General features: G+C 45.9%; 1 protein-coding gene across 1 annotated transcript in view; it reads left to right on the plus strand.

Moving 5' to 3' along the window:
- The window catches only part of LOC137331157 (lactosylceramide 4-alpha-galactosyltransferase-like), a 47577-nt gene that overhangs the window by 14715 nt on the left and 12992 nt on the right, over positions 1–19870 (plus strand). The window contains 1 exon segment of the mRNA XM_067994760.1: positions 12207–12663. Coding sequence (XP_067850861.1) covers positions 12207–12663 — 457 coding nt within the window.

A 19870-nucleotide genomic window follows, 5' to 3' on the forward strand; every position in this document is an offset into this window, starting at 1 on the left:
TATAGCTATTACTGAAACATGGCTAAGGGAGGGGCAGGACTGGCAGCTCAATGTTCCAGGGTACAGATGCTATAGGAAAGATAGAGCAGGAGGTAAGAGAGGAGGGGGAGTTGCGTTCTTGATTAGGGAGAACATCACGGCAGTAGTGAGAGGGGATATATCCGAGGGTTCGCCCACTGAGTCGATATGGGTAGAACTGAAAAATAAGAAGGGAGAGATCACTTTGATAGGATTGTACTACAGACCCCCAAATAGTCAACGGGAAATTGAGGAGCAAATATGTAAGGAGATTACAGACAGCTGCAAGAAAAATAGGGTGGTAATAGTAGGGGACTTTAACTTTCCCAACATTGACTGGGACAGCCATAGCATTAGGGGCTTGGATGGAGAGAAATTTGTTGAGTGTATTCAGGAGGAATTTCTCATTCAGTATGTGGATGGCCCGACTAGAGAGGGGGCAAAACTTGACCTCCTCTTGGGAAATAAGGAAGGGCAGGTGACAGAAGTGTTAGTGAGGGATCACTTTGGGACCAGTGATCATAATTCCATTAGTTTTAAGATAGCTATGGAGAAGGATAGGTCTGGCCCAAAAGTTAAAATTCTAAATTGGGGAAAGGCCAATTTTGATGGTATTAGACTGGAACTTTCAGAAGTTGATTGGGAGAGTCTGTTGGCAGGCAAAGGGACGTCTGGTAAGTGGGAGGCTTTCAACCAGGGTTCAGGGTAAGCACATTCCTTATAAAGTGAAGGGCAAGGCTGGTAGAAGTAGGGAACCTTGGATGACTCGGGAGATTGTGGCCCTTGTCAAAAAGAAGAAGGAGGCATATGACATGCATAGGCAACTGGGATCAAGTGGATCCCTTGAAGAGTATCGAGATTGCCGGAGCAGAGTTAAGAGAGAAATCAGGAGGGCAAAAAGGGGACATGAGATTGCTTTGGCAGATAAGGCAAAGGAGAATCCAAAGAGCTTCTACAAATACATAAAGGGCAAAAGAGTAACTAGGGAGAGAGTAGGGCCTCTTAAGGATCAACAAGGTCATCTATGTGCGGAACCACAAGAGATGGGTGAGATCCTGAATGAATATTTCGCATCGGTATTTACGGTTGAGAAAGGCATGGATGTTAGGGAACTTGGGGAAATAAATAGTGATGTCTTAAGGAGTGTGCATATTACAGAGAGGGAGGTGCTGGAAGTCTTAACGCGCATCAAGGTAGATAAATCTCCGGGACCTGATGAAATGTATCCCAGGACGTTATGGGAGGTTAGGGAGGAAATTGCGGGTCCCCTAGCAGAGATATTTGAATCATCCACCGCTACAGGTGAGGTGCCTGAAGATTGGAGGGTAGCAAATGTTGTGCCTTTGTTTAAGAAGGGCGGCAGGGAAAAGCCTGGGAACTACAGACCGGTGAGCCTGACATCTGTAGTGGGTAAGTTGTTAGAGGGTATTCTGAGGGACAGGATCTACAGGCATTTGGAGAGGCAGGGACTAATTAGGAACAGTCAGCATGGTTTTGTGAGAGGAAAATCATGTCTCACGAATTTGATTGAGTTTTTTGAAGGGGTAACCAAGAAGATAGATGAGGGCTGTGCAGTGGACGTGGTCTACATGGACTTCAGCAAAGCCTTTGACAAGGTACCGCATGGTAGGTTGTTGCATAAGGTTAAATCTCATGGGATCCAAGGTGAGGTAGCCAATTGGATACAAAATTGGCTTGACGACAGAAGACAGAGGGTGGTTGTAGAGGGTTGTTTTTCAAACTGGATGCCTGCGTCCAGCGGTGTGCCTCAGGGATCGGTGCTGGGTCCGCTGTTATTTGTTATTTATATTAATGATTTGGATGAGAATTTAGGAGGCATGGTTAGTAAGTTTGCAGATGACACCAAGATTGGTGGCATTGTGGACAGTGAAGAAGGTTATCTAGGATTGCAACGGGATCTTGATAAATTGGGCCAGTGGGCCGATGAATGGCAGATGGAGTTTAATTTAGATAAATGTGAGGTGGTGCATTTTGGGAGATCGAATCGGGCCAGGACCTACTCCGTTAATGGTAGGGCGTTGGGGAGAGTTATAGAACAAAGAGATCGAGGAGTACAGGTTCATAGCTCCTTGAAAGTGGAGTCACAGGTGGATAGGGTGGTGAAGAAGGCATTCGGCATGCTTGGTTTCATTGGTCAGAACATTGAATGCAGGAGTTGGGATGTCTTGTTGAAGTTGTACAGGGCATTGGTGAGGCCACACTTGGAGTACTGTGTAGAGTTCTGGTCACCCTATTATAGAAAGGATGTTATTAAACTAGAAAGAGTGCAGAAAAGATTTACTAGGATGCTACCGGGACTTGATGGTTTGACTTATAGGGAGAGGTTAGACAGACTGGGACTTTTTTCCCTGGAGAGTAGGAGGTTAAGGGGTGATCTTATAGAAGTCTATAAAATAATGAGGGGCATAGATAAGGTAGATAGTCATAATCTTTTCCCAAAGGTAGGGGAGTCTATAACAAGGGGGCATAGATTTAAGGTGAGAGGGGAGAGATACAAAAGGGTCCAGAGGGGCAATTTTTTCACTCAAAGGGTGGTGAGTGTCTGGAACGAGCTGCCAGAGGCAGTAGTAGAGGCGGGTACAATTTTGTCTTTTAAAAAGCATTTGGACAGTTACATGGGTAAGATGGGTATAGAGGGATATGGGCCAAGTGCAGGAAATTGGGACGAGCTTGGTGGTATAAACTGGGCGACATGGACATGTTGGGCCAAAGGGCCTGTTTCCATGTTGTAACTTCTATGATTCTATGATTCTATAAGTTGGATAACCAGAGGCAAAGTGTACAGGAGCAAAATAGCCTATGAAATTTCTCCCCAATGCTTTATGCTCAGCATTTAGTCAGGTGCTTTTGAATCGAATTAGATACTCATCCATTGTACAAATGTTTATTAGCAGTTGGAAACATTTGGGATTTTTGAACTGCAATTTGGTTCAATTCACAAGTCACAAAATATTCTTGAGTCTTTTCCTGTTGCCCCCTCTCAGTCTTAGTTCAAAAATCTTCTGAGCTCATGCAACCTTGTAAGAATGGTAGTTGAAGTACAAAAGTAAATTAAGGTCATATCGCAACTGCATTAAGGACCTATCGTGGGTTATGACGGCTTGATTTTGCACGCAGCTTTGTACAAGTTTTGAAAGCTGTAATATTGAATCAAAAATAACTTAGCATCTGGTTTAAGTCTGAATATTTCTATTCACCCCAACAGGAAAAAAACAGAGACAAGAAAAAACAAATCTGGATCTCTCCCCCGCAAAAAGCTATTGAGACTTGGAGAATTGAAAATTTCAAAACTGAGATTGACAGATTTTTGTTGGGTAAGGTTACTAAGAGGTCTGGAACGAAGGCAGGTGAATGGAGTTAAGATACTGATCAGCCATAATCTAATTGAATGGCAGACCAGGCTCGCGGGGCTGAATGGCCTACTCCTGCGCCTATGTTATGATAATCCATTGAAAATCCAGCGTAAGTTTTATCTTGGTTCAATTGGTAAAATTCTCACCTCTGAGTTAGAAGGTCGTGGGTTTAATACCCTGTCCAAGATTTGAGCATTTAATCCAGGCTGACACTTCGGAGCAGTACTGAGGGAATGCAGCACTGTCGGAGGTATTCATTATTGAATGAGACATTAAACTGAGGCCTTATTGGTTGTAAAAGATCCCATGGCACCATTCATCGAAGAGCAGGGAGTTTCCTGGTATCCTGCTCAATGTTTCTCCCTTAACACATACCACCACCAGCAAATACAGATTAACTGCTCACTCCTTTCATTTATTGTTTGTGGGATCTTGCTGTGTACAAAATGTGTTTGCATCAATAACAGTGGCTGCACTGCACCTCAAAAAAGTAATTTGTTGATTGTGAAGCTCTTTAGGAGGATGTGATATGATGCGATGTGAAATGCGAGCTCTTTCTTTCTTAACATTGCACTTGTACATAATTGAACCTTCCCTATATGGCATTTCCTGGTCCCAACACAGGAATATATTTAACGGTCATTTGCAACATGCTTCCATTATAGGAATGCCAGTCAAGACGAGTGATAGCTCCATTTTGCCTTTGCTTGTATTTCTTTGCGACAATCTTAACTCTAAATGGACAGCAATGTGGCATTTGGTTCATTTATATAAGAGCAGGAGCCCTGGTCTGTGAAGAGAATCTTTCTTTGCTCAAGAAATACCACAAAGTAGATGGATTATATTTTATTTACTCTAAATTTAGTGGGTTTTTTTGGGTTCTCCTTGTCCCATTTTCCAGATAGGTCATGGCGAAGATTCCAGCTGCACTGAAACTGTAGAGTCACCATAAGACGGTGTCTTTCACTTGGATTTTCCCACTCTCTCTATGGGCCGTGTCCCTTTGTTTCACCTTGAGAATTTGCTACCTCGGAAATTGAAGGTAGAAACCCATGATGTTGTGAGTCCATGGCCCTAATTTGCTGAGCTATCCCGTCTGGCTCTATCCACTTCATGCACCATTGGTGCTTGCTCCCAGGACCCAACAATACAACGCCTTACACCAAATCAATGGCACTTCCCACACAAATCAGGGGGGAAAACTCTCCAGTGGCTGGAGTCATAACTAGCACAAAGGAAGATGGTAGTGGTTGTTGGAGGTCAATCTTCTCAGCCCCAGGACATTGCTGCAGGAGTTCCTCAGGGCAGTGTTCTAGGCCCAACCATCATCAGCTGCTTCATCAATGACCTTCCCTCCATAATAAGGTCAGAAATGGGGATGGTTGCTGATGATTGCACAGTGTACAGTTCCATTCACAACCCCTCAGGTAATGAAGCAGTCCGAGCCTGCATGCAGCAAGACCTGGACAACATCTAGGCTTGGGCTGATAAGTGGCAAGTAACATTCACCCCAGACAAGTGCCAGGCAATGACCATCTCCAACAAGGGAGAGCCTAACCACCTCCCCTTGACATTCAAAGGCATTACCATCGCCAAATCCCCTGCCATCAACATCCTGGGGGTCACCATTGACCAGAAACATAATTGGACCAGCCATATAACTACTGTGGCTGCAAGAACAGGTCAGAGGCTGGGTATTCTGCGGTGAGTGACTCACCTCCTGACTCCACAAAGCCTTTCCATCATCTACAAGGCACAAGTCAGGAGTGTGATAGAATACTCTCCACTTGCCTGGATGAGTGCAGCTCCAACAACACTCAAGAAGCTTCACACCAACCAAGACAAAGAAGCCTGCTTGATTGGCACCCCATCCACCATCCTAAACATTCACTCCCTCCGCCACCGGCACTCTCTGGCTGCAGTGTGTACCATCCACAGGATGCACTGCAGCAACTCGCCAAGGCTTCTTCAACAGCACCTCCCAAACTCGCGACCTCTACCATCTAGAAGGACAAGAGCAGCAGGCACATGGGAACAACACCACCTGCACGTTCCCCTCCAAGTCACACACCATCCCGGCTTGGAAATATATCACCGTTCCTTCATTGTCACTGGGTCAAAATCCTGGAACTTCCTTCCTAGCAGCACTTTGGGAGAACCTTCACCGCACGCACTGCAATGATTCAAGAAGGCAGCTCACCACCACCTTCTCAAGGGCAATTAGGGATGGGCACTAAATGCTGGCCTTGCCAGCATCGCCCATATCCCATGAACGAAAAAAAAAGGAAGGAAGGGAGGGAATACCAAAGAGCCCCTTATCACGAGATCACTCTTGGAGTTCTGAGAGCAAGGGTGCTCACCTGACTGCCATCTCTACTTCCGGTGGTGTTTGGCTCAGAGAAACTTGGTGTGGAGGGCATAGAGAGAGAATAAACAAGAAATATTAAGTTGACAGAAAAGGTGCTTGTATTGTAACCAAAATTGCAGACCTCTTGGGGTGCCACACATTGAATGCTGTGGTCATTAAATACTACAGACCAATATGAATGCAAGTATTAAAAAAAATCATGGTGCATATACATTGAAGTATATATGGAATGATGCATGAATATTTTTTAACTTTCTTTTATTTCGTTACCAAGTATGATGTGGAGATGCCGGTGATGGACTGGGGTTGACAATTGTAAACAATTTTACAACACCAAGTTATAGTCCAGCAATTTTATTTTAAATTCACAAGCTTTCGGAGACTTCCTCCTTCCTCAGGTACATTTATAACTTGGTGTTGTAAAATTGTTTACAGTTACCAAGTATGACATTCTATATCCAATGGTTTTATTCATGGCGTTCTTGGTTTCCAAAATGGAGGCCATATGCTTAACCATCACTGTCTCCACCAACTATCTTCTCCCCTGACCCCCATACTTCATAACCCCCATTAATAACCCGAGCTTCTCCCACCATCTTCTCTTCCTTCTGGCCCTCCTCAGACTCATTTCCTTCATAACTCTCACCATCACTCCCTTGACCCCCCTTCCAATCCAGTTCCTGTAAACTTAACTTCCCTTTTGACCCCATATTTATTTATATCACTCTCCTCCTTAAAATGCCTGCCCTTGTCTCCTCTATCTCCGACTTGCCCTTTCCCTCAAGGCCCTTGGCCATGTCTTTTCCATCTCCCATGCGTTGATCTATCTCATCATTCCTTACTTGTGTTCCTCCAATCCAGCCTCTGATCAGCCCACGGCACTTAGGCTGTCCGAATTAAAGTGATAGCAGACATCCTACAAGACTACAACCATGGGTCCCTTCTCATGCTTCTCTAAATCACTGCTGCCTTCTCCATTGTTGGTCTTTCTGTTTTGTTCTATCCCCTCTCTTCCATGGTGCTTCACCACTCCGACATTACCCAACGCAATCATATCTCCTCAAATTAGCTGTCTTCCTAGTGTAAGATTCTCAAAATTCACAGATCCCCCAAAACTCGGAGAAAAACCCTAAAGAAATTCACCTTTTCCCTGAGTATGGAAAATCTTTTGCCATTGACTGAAATCCAAAGATGGAAGGATAGATGAGAGGTCACCAGACGAATCCACAACACACACATGGAATGTGGGAGAATTACTGCTTGAGACGTGTCTTTGTTTTAATGCAAAACCTACAGCAGGTGGTCGACACTCACAGGCCATTGAAAGAGGTAACTACTGCAGACATGGTGGGGCCATGCCTTTGTTTTAAAGCAAAACCCATCAACGCATCGGACGTTGGATACAAAAGGAAGCCTTGTGTGACAAGCTCTAAAAATCGGAATTAACAATGACCCATCAAGAGAAGCAATTGAAACATGATGAGGGACCATCAAAAAGCCATCAAAGATTCTTAAGGACTTTGTAAGAACGGTTTTAACAGACATGAAATGTTTTTTTTTAAAGCGATGAAGACCATTTGTAAGAGAGGGATATAAAAGTGGAAACTTGAAACCTCTCTCTCTCTCTCTCTGGTTCTTGCTGGCTGCTTGTCTTGTTCTGCCTGTCTCTGGAAGGAAGAGCAGCTTCCAGCGAACAACAAGGGAAGCAGTTCGACAGGGAAGGTCATCAGCTCTAGAAGCAGGCCGACACACAAGAAGAATCCAGAGCAACAGTCCCAGTGATCATCAGACACCTCGCGGCAACCAGGGCCTTACAATACAACCAACCGAATACTGCCACCAACCAGCTGGGTAATATTGGGCCACCGCGACCAAAGAAAACCAACTCAGGAGAAAATCGAAGATCCGCAAATTTTCCACTCTACAATCTATTTCTGACTTACCTCTGGGTGAATTACTGTCAAGGATTCGTTTGGTGAGCATTATCTCTGGCCATTTAGAGTCCAACTTAGCTAGTACAGTGGGATTGGGAGGGGTGAGGTATCTTTCTACTGTAATTTCCCTCGTGTGTACTGAAGTGTTCCCCATTTTATTAGAGTGTTAAGATTGTTGTGTTGTATTTTCTCTCTTGAATAAAGGTCAAAGTTTCTTGAACCAGAACCAGTTGTCCGCTGCACTTGGTCACAACCCCCAAATAAGTCCAAGGTCTGGAGCCCTGGCAGTGGGAGCGATTCGAACCCCTCAGAAGTCAGAGGCGAAGATGACACACACCACCACCCCCTACAGTGTACCTACACGTCACTTCCCATTCATCATCAATCTGCCACCACTCAGCAATATCATGCACAAACAGAGGGTCAGCTTTTACATATGTGTCAATGACACTCAAATCGATCTCACTGCCACCTACACTGAGACCAGGACTGTTGCTGTACCATCTAACTGTCAGACATGAAGTTCTGGATTCGGTCCAATTTTCTACAACTCAACATCAGCAAGGATGAAACCATCTTGTTTGGCTTTTGCCAGAACCGACGTGCATCTCGCACCAACCTCATCCAACTTTCCCTCACTGCTCGCTCAGCACAGTCTGGTGGTATGCTGCATCTGGTTTCTCTTTGACTCTGAGCTCAGCTCAGTCCCTTTCCAGAAACCTTTACTTTCACTTGTCGAACATTGCGGCCTGACCTCTCCTCCTCCTCTGAATTGGGGACTCAGTAATAAGGAGGCCGTAGTCAGAAAGTTATCACTGGAAGAAATTAGGAAAGCAAAGAGAGGGCATGAAAAAATATTGGCAAGTAAAATCAAGGAAAATTCAAAGATGTTTTATAAATATATTAAGAGCAATAGGATAACTAAGGAAAGAGTAGGGCCTATTAGAGACCAAAAAGGTAAGCTATGTTTGGAGGTGGAAGATGTTGGCATGGTTCTTAATGAATACTTTGTGTCTGTCTTCACAAAAGAGAGGGACGATGCAGACATTGCAGATAAGGAGGACGAGTGTGATATATTGGATGGGATAAACATAGTGAGAGAAATATTAAAGGGTTTAGCATCTTTGAAAGTAGATAAATCACCAAGCCTGGATGAAATGTATCCCAGGCTGTTAAAAGAAGCAAGGGAGGAAATATCAGAGGTTCTGACCATCAGTTTCCAATCCTCGATGGATACAGACATGGTGCCGGAGGATTGGAGGACTGCTAACATTGTACGGTTGTTTAAAAAGGGAGAGAGGGATAGACCGAGTAATTACAGGCCAGTCAGATTAACCTTGGTGGTGGGCAAATTATTGGAATCAATTCTGAGGGACAGGATAAACCATCACTAAGAAAGGCGCAGAGTAATCAATGACTGTCAGCATGGATTTGTTAAGGGAAGGTCGTGTCTGGCAAACTTGGTTGAATTTTTTGAGGCGGTAAGGGAGGGTCGATGAGGGGAGCGCATTTGACGTCGTCTGCATGGATTTTAGCAAGGCTATTGAAAAGGTAAAAAAAATACAAGCCCATGGGATCCAAGGAAAAGTTGCAAGTTGGATCCAAAATTGCCTGTGGCAAGAAGCAAAGAGTAATGACTGACAGGTGTTTTTGTGACTGGAAGGCTGTTTCCAGTGGGGTTCCACAGGGTTCGGTACTAGGTTCCTTGCTTTTTGTGGCATATATTAATGATTTGGACTTAAAATGTAGACGGCATGATTAAGAAGTTTGCAGATAATAAAAAGTTGGCCCTGTGTTTGATAGTGAGGAGGAAAGCAGTAGACTGCAGGAAGATATTAATGGACTGGTCAGGTGGGCAGAAAAGTGGCAAATGGAATTGAATCCAGAGAAGTGTGAGGTAATGCATTTGGGGAGGGCAAACAAGGCAAGGGAGTACACAATAAATGGGAGGATGCTGAGAGGTGCAGAGGAACAAAGGGACCTTGGAGTGCATGTCCACAGATTCCTGAAGGTAGCAGGACAGGTCGATAAGGTGGTTAAAAAGGCATACGGGATATTTTCCTTTTTTAGCCGAGGCATAAAATATAAGAGCCGGGAGGTTATGCTGGAAAGGTATAAAACATTGGTTTGGCCACAGCTTGCGTACTAAGTACAGTTCTGGTCACCACATTACAGGAAGGATGTAATTGCACTGGAGAGAGTACAGAGGAGATTCACGAGGATGTCATCAAGACTGGAGAATTTTCGCTCTGAGGAAAGATTGGATAGGCTGGGGTTGTTTTCTTTGGAACAAAGGAGGCTGAGGGGTGATTTAATTGAGATGTACAAAATTATGAGGGGCCTTGATAGAGTGAATAGGAAGGACCTATTTCCCTTAGCAGAGAGTTGAATAACCAGGGGGCAGAGGTTTAAAATTATTGGTAGAAGGATTAGAGGAGAGCCGATGAAAATGTTTTTCACTCAGAGGGTGGTGGGTGTCTGAAACTCACTGCCTGAAAGGGTGATAGAGGCAGAAACCCTCATCACATTTAAAAAGTACTTGGATATGCATCTGAAGTTCCATAACCTACAAAGCTACAGACCAAGTGCTGGAAAGTGGTATTTGGCTGGGTGGCTCATTTTCGGCAGGCGCAGACACGATGGGCTGAATGGCCTCCTTCTGTGCCGTAAATTTTCTCTGATTTTGTTATTCTATGATACAGTAAATTAAACAATTGGATTATTTCCTATTACTATTCTTTACTTTCGTTCCTCTTGGAATCTTTCCTAAGATTTTTCCGTCCTTTCCTAGAATAGTTATATCATTTGGAACACCTCCTTCCAATAGGCTTTCATTGGTCTTTTTCCTTTTTTCACTCCACTCTCGGGATGCACGATGCGATCCTTCCATGAAACCTGGAGTGTGAGTTCAAATTTTCCTTTATCTTTTCGCGAAATTTCAGTCATTTCTGCCAGGAAGCTACCCTGGATACTTTGACTGATTTTCGAGCGCTCTCTTATCTCCAAGGTGGGATTACCACTTTACTATGAATAAGTAATTCCTTCTATTCCTCAAATATTATATTTTTAATATTGTCTCATGATTTTAATTTTAAAGATACAAACCTATCTCGTGATCTTGAGTGACATGTCCATGTTTATCCACTTGTACCTAATGTAAGCAGCCATATGTATAATAACTGACTGTTTAGATGGACAGTCAACAAAAAAAAGTTTTGGAAAGAGGAAACTGGGACTGCATTGATCCCCAACACATCTGGGTTGCACCAACAGCCAGCCATTATTGCCTTATTTATTAACAGCATTACTCTCACCAGCTCCTGAGGAATTAGCCCTGTATCACTTTTCCCTTTCGTACTTTTGGTTCTCAACAGCCAAATTAATTATTCATACCCAAGCTCTGTTTCTTCGGAACAGGAGTAGGCCATTCACTACCTTGAGCCCTCTAAGCCTTGGTATCATTCTGGTGAATCTGCACTGCACCCTCTCCAAGGCCGAAATATCCTTTGTGACGTGCGGTGCCCAAAACTGAACGCAATACTCCAGATGGGGTCTGTCCAATGCAATATACAACTGAAACATAATTTGCTCCCTTTTTAATCCAGACCCCTTCAGATAAAGGCCAACACTCTATTAGCCTTGATTTTTGAACCCATCTACCGGCTTTAAATGATTTGTGTACTTGGACTCACAAATCTCTTTGTTCCTCTGCAGTTCGTAGTTTCTCACCTTTTGGAAAATACTCCGATTTATCTTTCTGAGGTCCAAAGTGGATGACCTCGCACTTGTCCACATTAAACTCGATCTGCCATAGTTTTGCCCACTCACTTAATGTGTCTATGTCCCTTTGCAACTTCCTGATCCCGTCTGCACTACTAACTGTCCCTCCTAATTTAGTATCATCTACAAACTTGGATATACAACTCTCTATTCATTCATCCAAGTCATAAATAAAAATGGTGATACGCTGAAACCCGAGAACAGATCCCTGGGGAACACCATTTTTCACCAATCTGACTACCGACCCTTTATCCCCACTCTCTGTCTCCTAACTCGAAATCAATTTCCAACACAAGTCAAAAGGCTATCTCCAATTCCGTGCAATCTCATTTTAGCCAATAATCTGTTGTGCTGAACTTTATTGAAGGCCTTCTGGCAGTTCCTATAGATAGTATCCAGAGACACTCCTTTCTCTACATTATTAGTTACAAATGTGCACATCTATAACATAAATCATATGAAGCAGGGCATCTACAGCACATTTTAGCGCTGAATATTTGTGGGATTCATTTCAGTTCCTTTTGTTTCTGAACTTTAATCTTTTTAGCTTGCATGAACTATATATATGTGTTGGAACAATCGGGTTTACCAGCATTTCTGCTGCCAACAATGACATGATTGTTATTTTTTTTTTGAAAATAAATAAACCCTGATTAACTTCAGTACAATCATCAATAGCAGTGTATTTAGTTCATTATTTAAAAAATGTTCCTTCCTCTTTATGTTTCACAGGAGCCCTTGAAGAAATATCTCAGCTCCACACCATGCTTTACCAGTACAAGGACTGTCTGTTTATCCTCACGATTGCAATTTGTAGTGTGCTGTACATATACTGTAAGACAGACACCAATCAGTATATTCAAAACTACATCTTCGAAATATCCCAGATGAAAAATAAAGCTGACCCAAATCTTTCAAATCCAATCACGAAATCTGGGATTATATTTGTGGAGACGACTGATAAAGTGGAGCCGACACCATTGGCGGTGTGTTCAGTGGAGTCTGCTGCTCGTTTAAACCCAGACAAACGTATTTATTACTTCATGATGGGATTCAGTGGCAACTTAACACAGTATCCACACCCTGAGTATTCAGGCATCCCTTTGCTTTCCTCAATGAGTAATGTCGTCCTTTTACCCTTGACTGTCTTTGCACTGTTTGAAGACACTCCATTGAAAGACTGGTATCAAAAGGTAACCAATTATTAGAAAACATTTTAATGAGTTGTTTGACTGTAATTATCTTTTTAAAACAGCAGTGTCTATATAAAATAAATATGAAAATGATGAGAATGGAAGCAATATTCTCTGAGAAGTGAAAGTAGTTTTGTTGTTTACTATTTCTGGGCTGCACAGTGGACATTTCCGTTTGTGAATAAATGACTGGTGGTGAATATTGGATTTTCTTAAGCAATGTGGTTCATCGTTGGTTTTGGAGTCCCAATTTGCAGTATTTGAAAATCAAAAGGTAAAACTGAGGATTGTAATTAAAGGGAAGTTGTTAGCCTTGTAGCATGCTATTCTATTCACGATATGCACAAAGTTTTGCTTGATATGAGACTTAGTTTGCTTGTGAAAATCTCCTTTTTGGTGTGAAACAAGTTTAAAGCATTGGCGAGAGGCCAATTGTTAATTGGAAGTACCAGTGTTAACTTTTCCATATTGCAGAAATTGCACGATCTTTCAAGTTTAAAAAGATCGAATGCTTTCAATAAATCTGGTTTTCTTCATTTGAATATTTCTGGTTTGTTATTCCTTCAAAACACTTTAGTTATCACCTGTTGTTCCATGTCGTGCAAAGGCACAGATTTATACCCATAATTATGCAGCAGGAGACCATTGGGGAGCAAATCAATTCAAATCCTCTTACAACCCTGGTTATTGAATGACTTGGGGAGATACCTGGAGCCCCTGCAAACTGGGTTTATTGACTGAGAAATGGGAGCCGATGTTAGCAGGCCTGCGGGTTCTCGGCGGGGGGGCTATCGGGCGCGTGGGTAACGCGCCCGGTGAAATTAGTGCGTCCCCCGCACGATCACAGGATAATTGAAGTCATTTACCTGTGGTTACGGGTTTTCCGCTGCTCAGCTGCGCGCCGGCGGCCTGCGCATGCGCAGTGACGTCTGAGTGATGGTGGAGCTCTATTTAAAGGGGCAGTCCACCAATGCTCCTCCTGCTGCAAACAAGAAGTAGCACACCATGGAGCACCCCAGGGGTAAGGCTGCCCCACGATTTTCTGACCACTCACTCCAGCTGCTGCTGGACGGGGTAAGGAGGAGGAGGGAGACGTTGTTCCCCAGTGATGGAAGGAAGTGCCCAGCCTCTGCCACCAGGAAGGCATGGGCGGAGGTGGCCGCGGAGGTTAGCAGCAGGGGCAACACCACAAGAACATGGATCCAGTGTCGGAAGAGATTCAACGATCTCACTAGGTCCGGCAAAGTGAGTACACTAACGCATTCTCCCACACTCCGTCTTCCACATCACCTCAAACACCTCACAACCCCTTCTGCACTGCCACCACAGTGCTCCCGCATCCATCCTCACAGCCACTCAACTATCATCCTCACCGTGCCTGCACGTACCCACCGTCCGTGTCCCCATTCGAACACTACCACACACCCCAATCCACATACAATGGGATGGGCATGTGGCACACGCATCCTCCCATCCATCTCCCACACGCTCAACCCACCCACACCAATGCTTGAAGCATCTCACAATGCAATCATCACTCAATCACGCATCTGTGTTTTGCCTTGACAGGAGAAGAGATGCAAGAATGCCCGGGAAAGGGCACGCACCGGAGGGGGCCCGCCACACGAGGTGGTTCTAACGCATGCAGAGCTGGACGCCTTGGAGATCAGCCACACGCTGCATTGCCTGTCCGTGCCGGATGGCGAGGCTGGGGCTGCAGAAACGTCCGGTAACGGAAAGCTGACACTCAGCACTCATGATCGCGAATGATCTTAGCATCACTTGGCATCTGCCGCACCTCAACATTTGTCCACATGCCTGATATTGCCCTATGTTCTCTTGCAGGGCCGTCTGCGAGCGCCGTGTCTGTGGAGGGCGATTCCTCAGAGGACATGCCGGTCTCTGAGGGTCGATCGTCACATATGAGCCAAGCATCCACCAGTGCAGATACACACACCTCGGTGGGTCCCCCTCCTCAATTATTTGGGATTGCACATGGTGAGTCACCGTGCACATGTGAGCATGAGCAGACCCTGGTGGCAGGGGCAGCCGCGTAGGGTCCGTGTCGGTGGGAGCACTCTTCTCCAGGCTCTGCTCAGCCGGACCCAGATGCTGAACCCAGGGGGCCACCAGTCAAAAGGAGAGTCGTCGAGGGGCACCAGCACATTGCCGAGGTACTGGAAGAGGTGCCACGCGCACTCTCCACAATCGCGCAGGTGATGGAGGAGTCCAACTCCTGCATGAGGGCAATGGTGGCACTAGTACAGGAGGGTATCGGCGAGATAGTGTCGCGGGTAGGTGCGGGAACGTCTGCGGTGGAGGAAAGGCTAGCCTCCCTCGAGCGTCACGCACAGCTCAACATTGAGTCCATCCAGGCCCTGACAACGGCTGTTCGGATTCAGGGTGAGCAACATTCTGCCGCCATAAACAGGCTGACAGATACATTAGAGGTGGCCTTGCAAGGTCTCACACAGGTCATCCAAACTGCCGTCCAGCAGGGTGGAAGGAGTGATGTGGGCCTAGGCAATGAGAGGGAAGATGGTGAACGTGGACATGCAAGTGGGGACGCTACTCAAAGTGCCCCCACGTCTCACCCGTTGCCCCCCTCTCAACCAGTACCCGCAATGGTGCCTCCTCTCCAGGTGGCCGCGTCTGCCCCTGCTCAGGTGCAGGAGGAGCAGTCTGTGGAGGTGCCCTCACGGGCACCAAAAACCAGGGGGCGTCGGCCGAAAGCATCTACCCGGTCAGGGCTCGAACAAGAGCAAACTGCCACTACCTCTGCTGGAGCCACAGGGGTAGCACCACGTAGGGGTTCCCGCAAACGTAAGGCTAGGGTGTTATGAACTCAAAGGGAATGCACCAGGGTGTATGACAATTTGTTATGTTTTTATTTATAGTCGTTTACTGCACATACACAATAAACACAATTGTTCTCACCACTACTGCCACCTCTTGTCCATTCTTGAGCGGCTTGTGCAATAGGTCCCTTTCGTGGGGCTCATCATGACGACGAACACCTGGTCCCACCCATTGGGTCACACTACAGTGGGTGCAGGAGTAATGGCACCACTCTTCTGTGGAGGGGGCTGGTATGGCCGCTCCTCTGTGCACGTGATGAGGTCTGGGCACCTCAGACAGTCTGATGTTAGGAGAACCGTTGACATATGAGTGCCTCCCTGGCCTGACGAGCATCCAGGTGAGCCGGTGTTCGGCCCATGGGTCCTTCCTCCTCCTCCTCCTCCTCCTGCTCCTCATCGTCGTCCTCAATATGGGTGGCGGATGTGCATGGGGCCTCCTCCAGCGGCACACCTCTCTGTGTGCCATGTTGTGCAGGGCACAGCAGACAACTATAATTCGTCCCACTCTGAGTGGCGTGTATTGGAGCGCTCCCCCAGAACCTGAAGCGCATCTTGAGCACCCCTATAGGCTGCTCAATTGCAGACCTGGTAGCAATGTGGCTGTCATTATATCGACGCTGCGGCTCGGTGATGGGGTTCCTCAGAGGTGTCATAAGCCACGTGTGCAGGGGATATCCCTTGTCGCCGAGGAGCCAGCCGTTGCCGGTGTTGGGTGAGTGGAAGAGGGGCGGGACGGTGGACTCCCTGAGGACGAAGGCATCGTGGTCGCTGCCAGGGTATCTGGCGCACATGTGTAGGAATCGCTGGCGGTGGTCACAGATGAGCTGGGCGTTCATGCAGTGATACCCCTTCCTGTTGATGAACAGTCCTGGCTCATGTGGAGGTGCCCGTATTGCTATGTGGGTGCAATCGATTGCACCCTGCACCCGTGGGAAGCCAGCCTCAGCATGGAATCCAACCGCCCTCTCCATCTGGCTGCGGTCATCCATGGTGAAGTTGATGTAGTGCGAGGCCCTGCGGAACAACCCATCGGTAACCTGTCTTATGCACTTGCGTGCCGACGACTGACAGACCCCGGTGATGTCCCCGGTGGCACCCTGGAAGGATCCGGAGGCGAAGAAGTTGAGGGCAGTGGTGACTTTGACGGCGACGGGTAAGGAGATGCTGCTTGGTCCATCCGGGAGCAGCTCGTCATTAAGGACGCTGCAGATGTCGGCGACTACCTGGAGACTGACTCTGAGCCTCCGTATGCACTGCTCCTCAGAGAGGTCCAGGAAGCTGAGCCTCACTTTGTAGACCCTGTGCGGAGGGTAGTGCCTCCTGCGACGCATCTCTCTCTGCGGTTGCCCTCCCTCCTGCTGTGCAGGTGGATGTGCCACAGAACCGTGTTGTGGGGCTCCACGTGTCTGAGGCGGATGGCGTGGCCTGCGAGGCTGCTGAGGCTGGTGATGCCGTTCATCCTCCGAGGATGTCAAGACGGCCCCCATCTGGAAGGTGTAGTTCTGAGGCATTCTGCAAGGTCGGTAAGTGTGTCCTCGCACCGGGGTTGTGGTTCCACGTTGGTGAATCTTCTTGATGGGAGGAGGGCGGTGGAGGGCAAGCGTTGCCCTGTGTGACGGAGTGGCCTCCTGCGTTGGTGAAGGGTCTCCCCACCCCCACCTGTGGAATGCACCTTGGCAGCTGCCACAGGCTGCTGGCTGCAACACGTCCGTTTGAAGTTAGAGTGTTTCCCCCAGTATGGGAAACAGTCTCAGTTCAAGGTAAAATCCCACCCTTCCTAATAAAACAGCTCAATCAGGCCAGTTAATGACCTGAAATAGCTAAATAAATACTGTCAAGTGGCATCCCGCTGGCTTTAATTGCCTGCGGGATTCCCACCAGCGGGGGCTGCGCGCTCACGCCGGCGCGTCCGTGGGGAACCCGGAAGTGGGCGGGATCGAGGCGGGATCCGGTCCCGCGCCGGGATTCCCCGATTTTCGGGGCCCCCCCGCCGAGAACGCAACCGATAGCGGGTGGTAAAATCAAGCCCGTGATGTGGAGATGCCGGTGATGGACTGGGGTGGACAAATGTAAGGAATCTTACAACACCAGGTTATAGTCCAACAGTTTTATTTGAAAATCACAAGCTTCCGGAGGCTTTCTCCTTCGTCAGGTGAGTGTGGGATTCCTTGAAGGTTACAGCATATATAGTCAGAGAACAATGCCTGTTGATTGCAGATAACCTTTCCAACTGCTACAATTACACACTACATGTAACCCCACCAGCGAAAAAAGAGTTATCAGTTTTTAATACAACTGTTCATTTTCTCTCTTTCTCTTCCTTTCGGATGTTTCTCTCTCTCTCTCTCTCTCTCTCTCTCTGTCTTTGGGTTCGGACCATTTGTATATTCAGTTGTCCTGCATGTACTGTCTCTCTGTCTGATTGCCTTGACAATTGGCAGTTGGAAAGATTATCGGTTATCACCAGGCATTGTTCTCTGACTTTATATGCGGTAATCTTCAAGGAATCCTACATTCACCTGATGAAGGAGAAAGCCTCCGAAAGCTTGTGATTTTCAAATAAAACTGTTGGACTATAACCTGGTGTTGTAAGATTCCTTACATTTATAAAAATACAGCCACCGGAGCCACTTAGGAACTTTTTCCTAGTCTTGCTTAGGCTAGTGTGAGTAGTCAAGGTGACACGTTTACAATACCCGATGAGTCTGTACCAATCTCATGATCTCTGCATGTCATGGGTTGTATCCATGTTTTGATCAATAAAATATGTTAATCAGACGTCTCAGTGTTTCCTGGTCTTTGAACTTGTACTAAGAGCAAGGTTTATCTTACAAACCCAACAAGCGGAACAAAATAAAAAACACACAACAACCACAGACACAGGAAAAGACATCGAATGACCTGTCAAGTGATCAGGGTGGAGATCAGAAAATGGTTAAAGCCCTGTAAATTTTTCCCTTTTCAGTAGAGACCCAAATCCCTTTTGAAAGTTACTGCCACCACCTTTTCAGGCAATGTGTTCCAGATCACAACAATTCATTGAGTAAAAACGTTTCTATCAACTGCCGCCCAGCTTTTGTGTGAATTATCTTGAATCTGTGACCTTTGGTTACCGACCCTCGTACCAGTGGAAACCGTTTCTCTCTATCTGTTCTTTCAAAACCCCTCATTATTTTGAACACCACTATTAAGTCTCCCCTTAACCTTCTCTGCTCTAAGGAGAACAATCCCAACTTCTCCAGTCTCTTCACAAAACTGAAACTCCTCATCCCTGGTACCATTCTAGTAAATCTCCTCTACATGCTTTCAAATGCCTTGATGTCCTTTCTAAAGTGTGGACAGAATAATCTCGCTGAGGTCTAACGAGTGGTTTATAAAGGTTTAGCATAACTCCCTTGCTTTTGTACTCTATGCCTCTATTTATAAAGCCAAGGATCCTGTATGCTTTTTTAACTGCTTTATCAACTTGTCCTGCCATCTTCAAAGATTTGTGTGCGTGTGAAACCCCAGGTCTCTCTGTTTCTGCACCCACTTTGAAATTGGACCACTCAGTTTATACTACACCGCGTCATTTTTCCTTGGAAAATTCAATACTTGTCACTTCTCTGCATTAAATTTCATCTGCCATGTGTCTGCCCATTTCACCAGTCTGTCTACATCCTCCTCACTCTTTATACATTTCCAAGCTTTGTGTCAGCTCCAAACATTTAAATTACGCCCTCTTTACCCACGTCCATTAATATATATAAAAAAGATCAGTAGCCCAAATACGGACCCCTGGGGGACAACACTGGATACTTCCCTCCAGTCCGAAAAACAACTGTTCACTCCTAGTTTCTGCTTCCTGCCTCACAGCCCGTTTTGTATCCATGCTTCCACTGCCCCTTTAATCCTATGGGCTTCAATTTTGCAAACAAGTCTACTATGTGCCACTTTACCAAAGGCCATATGCACCACATCAACTGCACTACCGTCATCAACTCTCTTCATTATTTCATTGAAGAACTCAATCAATATAACGGGTGCAAAACCCATAGCACCAGTTTTATGCCTGGATGACAAGTTGAAAATCTATCCAAAAATGTTCAAAATTTATCGAGATGTTTGAGGGTCTTTAGTGGTTTCTAACTTTGATCCAGTTTCCCTGAAAAAGACTGCTGTAAAAACACAAAAATGTCATCTTGCTTTCCTGCCTTGTTCGGGATGAGCTTAAATAAATAAGGCTCTCGGTAAATTCAGTTAAAACTCCAGCCTTCAGATGTGTTTGACACTCTAAGATCAGCTTGGCCCTTTTGATCTTGGAATATAACCGGCCCCCATCAGCTGACCTCAAGAGAGACTATTT

This window comes from Heptranchias perlo, chromosome 13 (assembly GCF_035084215.1).
Source record: "Heptranchias perlo isolate sHepPer1 chromosome 13, sHepPer1.hap1, whole genome shotgun sequence".
Lineage (NCBI taxonomy): Eukaryota > Metazoa > Chordata > Chondrichthyes > Hexanchiformes > Hexanchidae > Heptranchias > Heptranchias perlo.